The following is a 10,231-nucleotide window of genomic DNA, read 5'->3' on the forward strand; positions in this document are numbered from 1 at the left end:
TTAGTGGTTTAGTCCATTTGTTAAATCTGTAATGCATGCACATCCTTTTATTTTGAAAATACAGGAAGTACTCTCATATTTACCATCCGAGTAGAAAAAGTTATGTGTTTGTTCATGAAAGACGTAGCATAGAGTGGATCGAGCGAGTATATAATTAATTTAATAATAGCATTTCATAGTTTAAAATGTTTAAAATAATTCATTAACATGGTACTTAGCGTACATATTGCTATTTGACAGCATCGGAACACAATAAGTTTGAGTTTTTTCTCTACACGGTATGAAATAGTTGACGTACTCACTCTCGCAGTTTGTACATAAGATTCAAACCCAAAATTTAGCGGTCGCCACCTGTGGGATTGGCTTTCCATATTTAGCGTTATGGGAGAGCAGGCCTTGCGTGTGTAAGTGTATTTGTAATGTATTTTCTCATTTGGGTTCTGTGAAAGGTTTATCCTGGAAAAGGTGTAGCTAACGGTCAGCTGAAACTAATGCGGCTAACAAGTTAGCAGGCTTGCTGTCACCATGCTGTAGGGTTAGGTGGCGTTGAACTTAATAATGCTGATACGTTTGTTTAGAGTAATGGTATGCGTTAATGTAGTCCTCCTGAAAGACACAACGTTAATGTATAGCTTGTGTGTGTGTGTGTGTTTTTTTCTTTTTTAGATTGGCCTGTGGGGACGTGGAAGGAAGAATTAATGCTTTATTCAACCGCGTGAGGACCATTCAGAAGAAGAGCGGGCAGTTTGATGTAACTTAAGTTGCTGTCGTTGGCAGTTTGAGATCTCCTTTCTTTTTCAGTCGATTCTGCCGTTATGCTACATATATGTCGTTATGTTAACAGCACAATGTCCTTCCCCTTAGTTGCTGCTCTGCGTTGGAGATTTCTTTGGTTCGTCTGCAGAGGCTCAAGCAGAGTGGGAGGAGTATAAATCGGGAGCTAAGAAAGGTAAATTACTGGACTTAGACCTGGCCAGAATCTTGCTCCTCTCTTCACTTTCTTCAATTATGTTGGTGTCTTGACACTCCTGAATTTCAGCTAACTTACTGCAGTTATTCATCTAATCTCATTTATCTTTATATCTTTGTGTTAGCCCCCATTCACACTTATGTGCTTGGGGCAGCAAGCTATGACACGGTCAAGTATTTCCCCAGTGCAGATGGATGCGAGTTGGCTGAGAACATCATCTATCTGGGTGAGCTTTTTGAGCAACTTTTAAAACATTCCACTCAGAACCTGAACATTGGTGCGTTCTCCTATAGCACGGGAAGTCTTTGCATCATGGCCCTCCTCCTCTTGTTCGTTCTCCCAGGCCGCAGGGGGATCTTCACCGGCGCGTCCGGGCTCCAGATCGCCTACGTGAGCGGGCGGGAAGCCCGGCAGGAGCCTGCGCCGTCGCACTGCTTCTCTCCCAAAGATCTGTCCGCCCTGGTCGAGCCCCTGGTGTGCAGCTCCAAGTTTAAAGGGGTGGACATCCTGCTCACGTCCCAGTGGCCTCATGGTGTCTGGCAGTATGGCAACAACCCTGTGAGAAATGTTTGAGGCCTGCTTGGATTCCTAGGCTTTATTTATCATAGCAGAAGTCCTTCCCTTTTCAACATAGGATTTTCAGTTTAGGACAACAGGGCCCTGTAAGAAATGTTTGAATCCCACATGTATTCCTAGGCTTTATTTATTAAATGGCTATATGGGAGAAGGAGAAGCCATGTTCCTATAGAATGGCATAGTTAGTTTGAGGTTATTTCATTTTATCTAAGTTTATATAGTTCCCAAAGAATGTCCCATTAGTTTGAGGTTTAATTAGTTATTCATTCACTTTCATAAATCATACCTCAGAGTCTGGAAAGTATAAGGCTTAAAGATTGTGAACAATTAAAGTAGTTCTGGATGTTTTGATTGCCACATAACTTCATGTTCAGAAATGTAGCAATTAAAGCCTATACAGATGACCACAAAGCAAACATAATCATGATGCATCTTCCAAATTGAAAGGATCCTACAGTTTGTTTGTGTGTCTACATTACTTGCACTGATAGACATGCTTATCCAGCTCTCACTCCATGCGTCTGGCTCCTTTTCAGGAAGTGGATCCAAGGTATTGTGGAGTGTCCTCTATCGCCAGCCTTGCGTACCAGCTGAAGCCACGCTATCACTTCGCAGGTGTGGAGGGAGTCAACTACGAGAGGCTGCCTTACAGGTGAGTACCACCTGATCCTGTTAGATTACAAAGATGAGATCATGGCAGTGTTGATAAATAGTTATTATTATGTAATGTGATGTATTTTAGTTACATTTCATACTGTGATTTGACAAATTGCATATTACGATGTAAAAATCTCAACCTCACAACTCCCATGCTATCCTCCTTGTAACGTCTATGTGTTTTATATAGACGGTGCTTGATGTGGTAATGCATTTTTGTCTATATTTATTGACCCATAAGTATTGCTTGTACCTTTTGGATTCTGTTTAGGAACCACCTAGTCCTTCAGGAGAATGCTCAGCACGTTAGTCGGTTCATTGCACTCGCTACAGTCAACAATCCTGCCAAAAAGAAGGTGAGTTTTCTTAAAGGAGAATTCCGGTGTGATTTTGACCTAAAGTGTTTTGAAACATGATACCGAGTGTGAACGTATGTCTCATAGCCCATCTCGGCTTGTCCCCTGCACTCCGAAATCTGGCGCTAGTTAGCCGATGCTACCAACAAGGCGGTCAATGGTTGTGCCTCGGCATCGGCATAGCCATGCAAATAAATCACTGTTTTACACCATTTACGAGGCTCAATGTATCTCCACACTTCATTGGCAGACTTCCAAGGGCCCTGACATTTAAAACGAGACATTGAGAACTTTGAAAAAGCACTGGTAGTTTACTTACAAGACGATATATACAGACAGTATCTTCTCGAAGTTTAGCGTTTGCAGCCATCTTGAATTTAGTCACGATAAGTCGAGCGACGAGTAAGAATGAACAGGTATGATAAGGGATCAGATTCCAAAAATAATTCCGTGGAAATGCATGGATTCCAGTTGCTGCTACTGGAAGAAACTGTAATCCATGCATTTCCACAGAATTATTTTTGGAATCTGATCCCTTATCATACCTGTTCATTCTTACTCGTCGCTCGACTTATCGTGACTAAATTCAAGATGGCTGCAAACGCTAAACTTCGAGAAGATACTGTCTGTATAAATCGTCTTGTAAGTAAACTACCAGTGCTTTTTCAAAGTTCTCAATGTCTCGTTTTAAATCTCAGGGCCCTTGGAAGTCTACCAATGAAGTGTGGAGATACATTGAGCCTCGTAAATGGTGTAAACCAGTGATTTATTTGCATGGCTATGCCGATGCCGAGGCACAACCATTGACCGCCTTGTTGGTAGCATCGGCTAACTAGCGCCAGATTTCGGAGTGCAGGGGACAAGCCGAGATGGGCTATGAGACATACGTTCACACTCGGTATCATGTTTCAAAACACTTTAGGTCAAAATCACACCGGAATTCTCCTTTAACCCTGTCTTCTTGCCCACTGATCGTGCGGTCCAAGTAATGGCTTTCTTATTTATACCTGTGTGTGTGCGTGTGTTTTCCCTTTCCAGTATCTATATGCTTTCAACATCGTTCCCATGAAGAACATGGACCCTGCAGAACTAGTTAAACAACCCCAGGACGTCACAGAGAATCCCTACAGAAGACCTGTCAAGGATGGACAGAAACCTATCCATGCAGCTGAGGTGTGTGTGTGTGTGTCTGTGTGTCTGTGTGTCTGTCTGTGTCTCTCGTCTATTCTCTATTGAAGTTCTATTCTCTAGAACTCTAGTCTCTAGTCTATTCTTTATTCTTTATTTAAGTCTCTATCTCTAATAAGTCTATTCTCTTGTGAGATATTTTGAAATTAATGTTGTTGAAATCTGCTAATATTTTGTTCAGTTTAGTATATATACTGTATACTGGTGTGTGATGTTGAGCTCATTGGTTTCTACTGTGTGTGTGCCGCTCTAAAGGAGGAGCCAGCGTCTCAGTATTTCTTTGACCTGAAGAAGAAGCCACAGTATCAGCACCACCGTCAGCACCAGGGGCATCGGGGGAACCATGGCAACCAGGGGGGGCAGGGGTATCAAGGACAGGGGCAGGGGTATCCGGGTCAGGGGCACCAGGGGGGGCAGGGGCAGGAGCAGGGCAGGAAGAGGCAGTCGGATGGAGACAGCTTTCCAGATAGACAGCACCACCAGCAGCCCAAACAGCCACGCAAGCCCCGTAAGTGTCTGTCTGTCTGTGTCTGTGTCTGTCTGTCTGTCTGTCTGTCTGTCTGTCTGTCTGTCTGTCATTCCATCCATTGAGCATCCTGCTGGTTTCTCGTCCCTCTGTGTCCGCAGCTCAGCCTACCGGGCCCTGCTGGTTCTGTCTGGCCAGTCCAGAGGTGGAGAAGCACCTGGTTGTCAGCATCGGAACACACGTGAGTTAAAGTGTGTGTGTGTGGGTGGGTTTGCACGCATGCGGGTCACACAGGTCACACAGCGCACATTAACATAAGATGCCCCAGCAAGCCTAGCCTGTTGAAATAGAATTCTAGTCTTACCATTGACGACAAGGCTTAAAATGAACTGCAACAGTCATTGAAACTACTGTCCTTCTGTCACTGTTCCATAGCCTATGCAGCATCAACGTTAATTGGGGCAACTCAAATCTCTCGTTCAATTGAAGGAAATCCTCTCCTTCAATTGAACGAGACTGCCTTATACCGGTAGTCTTTACCACAGTATGCACCGCAAATAGGCCTCCACATACTAGGCCTACACTTAATTCTCTTTGTTTTCTTTGGTCTTAATCTCCCGATAGGCTAACAACTTTTAACAACACCCAAGACAAACATTTAAATAATGACCGTGGGTCTAGGTATATGTGATGACAATGTGTAGTGGGCCGTGGAATAACTATTGGTATCCGTTTGTGGTGACTGCTGACTGAGATAAGGGATGAGATTAAATAGATCCTGGAACTTAGCCTGGTCTGGAGCAGGCTAGCTCCACAGAATAAATTACCATGGTAACTTATACCATAACATATCCTGCTACCCCCTATCCCGCTTTTGTGCAACTGGATCACGGATAAATTGAGCCAGGATAACCAAGATATCCCGGCGTAATCCCTTATCCTAGTTTTGTGCAATAGGCCTCTGTTGGTTACCCAACATAATAAGCTATTTCACATGTAAAGCGGCCAATGCGTATCGCCCCCATGTGTCTGAACCCGAACCGAAACAGAGTATAATTTCTAAATAATTGTCCGAACCCGACCCGACCTGTCAGATCCCGTCGGGCTCGGGTCGGGTAGCCACACTCTAGTCTGCGCATGTTGGTCTCCTGACGTGTGTGTGTGTGTGAATGTACGTAGGTCTCCTAAGGGGAGTGTGTGTGTGTGTGTGTGTGTGTGTGTGCATGTGCGCTTGCTCGTGCGCGTGTGTGCTCGTGTAGGTCTTTTAATGTGTATGTGCTTATGTGTACATGAATGTTTTATTATGCATCATTTTAGTTTGTAGTACAGATCCATGCTATATTTTCACTATTGACTTACACTATATGGTCACTGTCCAACTTGAATCGTGTATGTCTGTGTGTGTGTCCGTCCTCCCTCCCCCAGTGTTATCTGGCCCTGGCCAAAGGCTGTCTGACCCCGGACCACCTGCTCGTGCTGCCCATTGGCCACTACCAGTCGGTGGTGGAGCTGGCGTCCGAGGTGGTGGAGGAGCTGGACAAGTACAAGAGCGCCATGCGCAAGTTCTACAAGAGCCTCGGCAAGCGCTGTGTGCTCTTCGAGAGGAACTACCGCAGCCAGCACCTCCAGCTACAGGTTCTGTGTGTGTGTGTGTGTGTGTGGGAGTAGTAGGCTCTGTGGTGTGTGTGTATGGGAGTAGTAGGCTATGTGGTGTGTGTGTGTGTGTGTGTGTAGGATGGCAAGATGGGGTGGGTTTGGTAGAGGTCATTTTTTCATATCATTTTTAATTTCTTAATCAAAACATTTAGTTGTTACTATTTACATCTATTGCAGACACATTCAGTTCTGTAAAAACTAATGATGCAATTATAGCAAGGTGCGAAAAGGCACAATTACATGTGTAATTACATCAGTAAGGAGTGGGGCCACCACGTGTGTGTGTGTGTGTGTGTGTGTGTGGACATAGCAGTAGTTTCTGTGGCAGGTGTTTGTGTAGCAGTATTCTCCGTTGTGTGTGTGTGTTTGTGTAGCAGTATTCTCTGTGTCTGGTTGTGTGTGGTAGTAGTCTTTGTGGAAGCTGTATGTGTGTGTGTAGTAGTAGTGGTCTTTATGGAAACTGTGTGTGTGTGTGTGTGTGTGTGTGTGTGTGTGTGTGTGTGTGTGTGTGTGAGTGAGTAGTAGCCTCTGTGGAAGCTGGCCCACAGGACTGGCCTGCCCAGACCCCAGGTCAGCCCCGCCACTCCACACACAGCAGCGGAGGGACAGTCCGGCGCAGTCTTGAGACCCCAGCTGTGTCCGCACGCCTGCTCTCTCCCACACCATCAGTCATCAGTTTAAGTCTGAGCAGGTGTGTGTGTGTGTGTGTGTGTGTGTGTGTGTGTGTGTCTGTGTGTCTGTGTCTGTGTCTGTGTGTCGGTCGATGCTTTGTCCTGTCGTGACGAGAAGTGTGGTCTGAGGGCCTTCGCGTCCCGATGATGGTGAAAACCACGCTATACAGATTGTGTCCTCATGTCAGGTGTTTTTGTTTGTTTGTGTGTGTTTGTAATCTAGGTTCTTATTTTGACTGCCTGTGGTGGTCATTAGATACAGTCTTCAGTACATGAACAGCAGATGGCGCTGAAGATGCATGCAATCTCTGCTCTTGCTGTAGCACCAAACCCCTTTCACCCATAACAAAGTTTTATTGTATTGTAAGTTCACGGCTGTAATGACCCCCACCCTCTTTACTCTTCTCTCTCTCACACTCACACACACACACACACACACACACACACACACACACACAGGCAGTCCCAGTGCCGCTGGATAAATGTGCTACGGAGGACCTGAAAGAAGCCTTCATGGTGCAGGCACAGGAGCAGCAAATTGAGCTGATGGAGATTCCAGAACACACAGATCTGAAGCAGGTACGCCACACAGCCAATCACAGGTCACAGTGCTGAGAGCACCAGAGCTCCGTCAGCCAATCACAAGCTTTCTCTCAGGCTTGTTCCCACTTCTGCTTCTGGTTAGAGAATGACACACATGGATGGTGTTGGTGGTCCTTCCTGTGACCTTTACTACTAATTATTTCCCAACATAACATGAGTATGACGTGCCTATGAGATCCATCTGATAAGACGTGATCAGTGGGCCGATGAGATGTTGAAATGTTTCTCTGTGGGAAAAAAAATATTTCCAGAGTTGGTCAAAACATGAGGCGTGGAAATTCCTACAAATGTGTCCTGTGTTTATAAAGCTATTAAGCAATTTTATTGGAATATGAGGACAAAAATGACCAACGCCACCAAGCTAGCCTCTTGTCTAGTGTGGTGGGATTTTTTTGTTTTTTGTTGGTGTTTTTAGAACTTTTTTTTCTGTTGACAGTCATTCAGTTTTCTAACTTTTTTTGGCCTTGCTAAGATTGCTCCTCCTGGGACTCCGTACTTCTATGTGGAGCTGGACTCGGGAGAGAAGCTCTTCTACAGGATAAAGAAGAACTTCCCCCTGCAGTTCGGACGGTAGGCAGCAAGAGGCTCTTATATCCTCACATATATGTGCTCTGTAACCAGTTCACTCTAGAGCTTGTGTGTGTGTGTGTGTGTGTGTGTGTGTGTGTGTGTGTGTGTGTGTGTGTGTGTGTGTGTGTGTGTGTGTGTGTGTGTGTGTGTGTGTGTGTGTGTGTGTGTGTGTGTGTGTGTGTGTGTGTGTGTGTGTGTGTGTGTGTGTGTGTGTGTGTGTGTGTGTGTGTGTGTGTGTGTGTGTGTGTGTGTGTGTTTCAGAGAGGTGTTGGCCAGTGAGGCGGTGTTGAACATCCCAACGCGGGCCGACTGGAAGGACTGTAAATACACACGCGAGGAAGAGGAGGAGCTGACCAAACAGGTCTGTGTGTGTGTGTTCTGATCAAACCAGTCGTGTGTGTGTCTGTCTCTGTGTGTGTGTGATCTGATGAAACTGGTCCTATGTGTGAGAGAGTGAGATATCTGACCAAGCAGATCTGCTGTCAGTTTGAGACCTTTGACTTCCCCATGAGGGGGGGACTGACTCACTGACCGTCAAACTGACCAATCGGTGACCAATTAACTCTAACGTTAGGCATAACATTTCCTTGTGTCTGTGTCTGTCTGTCTGTGTGTGTGTGTCTGTTTTGACCAAGCAGGTCCGCGGTCAGTTCCAGCCGTTTGACTTCACCATGGAGGACTGACTGCACTTACTGCCCACCATCTTACGACACGGACTCCACCCACTTCGCTCACCGCCCTCACTTCCTCTCCAAACAGGAACCTGGAGGTCTCCTCTGAGAAAGACTCTCTTTTGTATTTTTTACTATAGAGGATAGACCAGTCCAGCACACACTGACCTCTGACAAGTCTCTTCCCTCAGTGTTGATCTCTGAAAGAGACCATTGCCTGGCCCCACCCTCAGGTCCTCTCCTCCCACTGGAGCTTTACTTTACTCTTCATCAGCTTGGGGTGACTTCCTTATTTTTTTTCTGTGGGGGGGGGGGGTATTCATGCTCTGTGTTTCCTGTCTTTCTCCCATCGCCATCTATCTAAATTGATTCTTCACTGTCCTCGATTAAAAGACTATTAGCGTAGAGGATTGACCCCCCCCCCCCCCCATGACACCTCTGTTCCCCATGTCCTGCCATTCTCATGCATCTTAAATTGACCCCTTCTTTGAGGAAAGAAAAAGTATTTTTAGTACTACATGAAACTGATGACTACCACTCCTGATGATTTAAGCACTTCTGATTTTTAGGACACTCAATTAGAAAAAGGCTCTGTTCTGTGCTTCAGTTAAATGGTTACACATTTGCGGTTCCACCTGCTGTGTGTGTGTGTGTGTGTGTGTGTGTGTGTGTGTGTGTGTGTGTCAGGACAGGGAAGCACTTTGGATAAACTTCTGAAGTTTGCCTACAAAAAGGACCCCAAAACTGCCCATATAAGGAAATCCTGGTGCCATCTTTGCCCATATAAGAAGATCCGGATCTCATTATTTGGGCAGAGATGGCAGCTTTGGGTCATTTTTGTAGGTGGATTTCAGGCAGGTCCTTAGGGCTGTTTTAGGCTTTAGATAATCGACTGGAATGGCTGACACCTGACCTGCACAGGATCTGTTGGTGGTTCCTGCCCCTGAAATGAAAGTCTTATCTTTCTGTTTCTCTTTCTCACTCCTATTGTTTTTTAAATTTTTCTTTATTTGTTTGTTTGTTCGTCTGTTGAATGGGAGAAAATAAGGGAGGTTAAATGAGGATGATTGGAATCTGGTACTTTCAACTTCAGAGTTTCCTGTTTTACAGTGTGTAGGCTACAAGGTCAAAAGGTCAAATAAAGCATTGTTTGGGTGGGTGGGTCGGGGGCATTAAGATGGAGTAGAGTTGCCCTGTCCTTCAACACAGCTGGGTGGGTAGGTGGGGGCATTAAGATGGAGTGGAGTTGCCCTGTCTTTCAACACAGCAGTTTGTCTGAAGAAAGCTGTTTGCCTAAAAATAATTGTAGTCACTGATGTCATTACAAATTTAGCCACTGATTGATTGGCTGTTTATTTTTTATTAAATTTAAATATTTTTTGTCATTTTCTATTCTAGACACAATTGTTTTTATTGGTCTTTTCTTGGTTTTAAACTTATTTTTGAGGTGTGGACATTCACATCATTTTTTTTTTGTTTGGTAAGACTGTAAGGGTTTTGTACATTTTCTTCATCATTAAAATACCCCTTTGAATGTACTTGTCATATTGCTCTGCTTTAACTAGATTGGAAGGATGGAGATAAATGGTAGTTTGTATTAATAACCAGTCTGTACATCTGCACTTTCACTTGGTATTTTAGAATTCCATGGTATTCTACAACTTTCACATACAGTAATGTCCTGTGTATTAGCCGCATTGTGCACAAACCGCCGGACAGTGTTTTATGCAAGTTAAAAAAACAAAACCATGTTAACTGTCCCCATGTATTGACCTCATAGCTGAAGAAACTTTGCAAAATTAATGTATAAACCTCGGCTAATAGTTAGGCACTTACGGTACAGTAAG

At 44.7% G+C, this 10,231-nt stretch overlaps 1 protein-coding gene across 1 annotated transcript; it reads left to right on the forward strand.

Moving 5' to 3' along the window:
• Positions 1-159: 159 nt before the first annotated feature.
• On the forward strand, positions 160-9,922 carry cwf19l1 (CWF19 like cell cycle control factor 1). The gene is made up of 15 exons (XM_076296958.1): positions 160-404; positions 667-751; positions 865-949; positions 1,095-1,196; positions 1,314-1,528; positions 2,083-2,198; positions 2,475-2,559; positions 3,598-3,732; positions 4,003-4,255; positions 4,375-4,454; positions 5,639-5,848; positions 7,000-7,119; positions 7,616-7,713; positions 7,975-8,074; positions 8,352-9,922. The coding sequence occupies exons 1-15, from the start codon at positions 382-384 to the stop codon at positions 8,394-8,396; spliced, it is 1,752 nt and encodes a 583-aa protein (XP_076153073.1). The 5' UTR covers positions 160-381; the 3' UTR covers positions 8,397-9,922.
• The last annotated feature ends 309 nt before the right edge of the window (positions 9,923-10,231 follow it).

Source organism: Alosa pseudoharengus, unplaced genomic scaffold, assembly GCF_046254945.1.
Source record: "Alosa pseudoharengus isolate Yale_2024_CS ecotype anadromous, Long Island Sound unplaced genomic scaffold, YU_APseudo_1.1 YU_APseudo_1.1_scf_20, whole genome shotgun sequence".
Lineage (NCBI taxonomy): Eukaryota > Metazoa > Chordata > Actinopteri > Clupeiformes > Clupeidae > Alosa > Alosa pseudoharengus.

Excerpts from the sequence above, each read along its gene's own strand:
- cwf19l1 (XM_076296958.1), top strand. The coding sequence starts at position 382 with ATGGGAGAGCAGGCCTTGCGTGT. Across the intron at positions 405-666 it reads GGAGAGCAGGCCTTGCGTGT|ATTGGCCTGTGGGGACGTGG; the intron begins GTAAGTGTATTT and ends TTTCTTTTTTAG. Across the intron at positions 7,714-7,974 it reads TTCCCCCTGCAGTTCGGACG|AGAGGTGTTGGCCAGTGAGG; the intron begins GTAGGCAGCAAG and ends TGTGTGTTTCAG.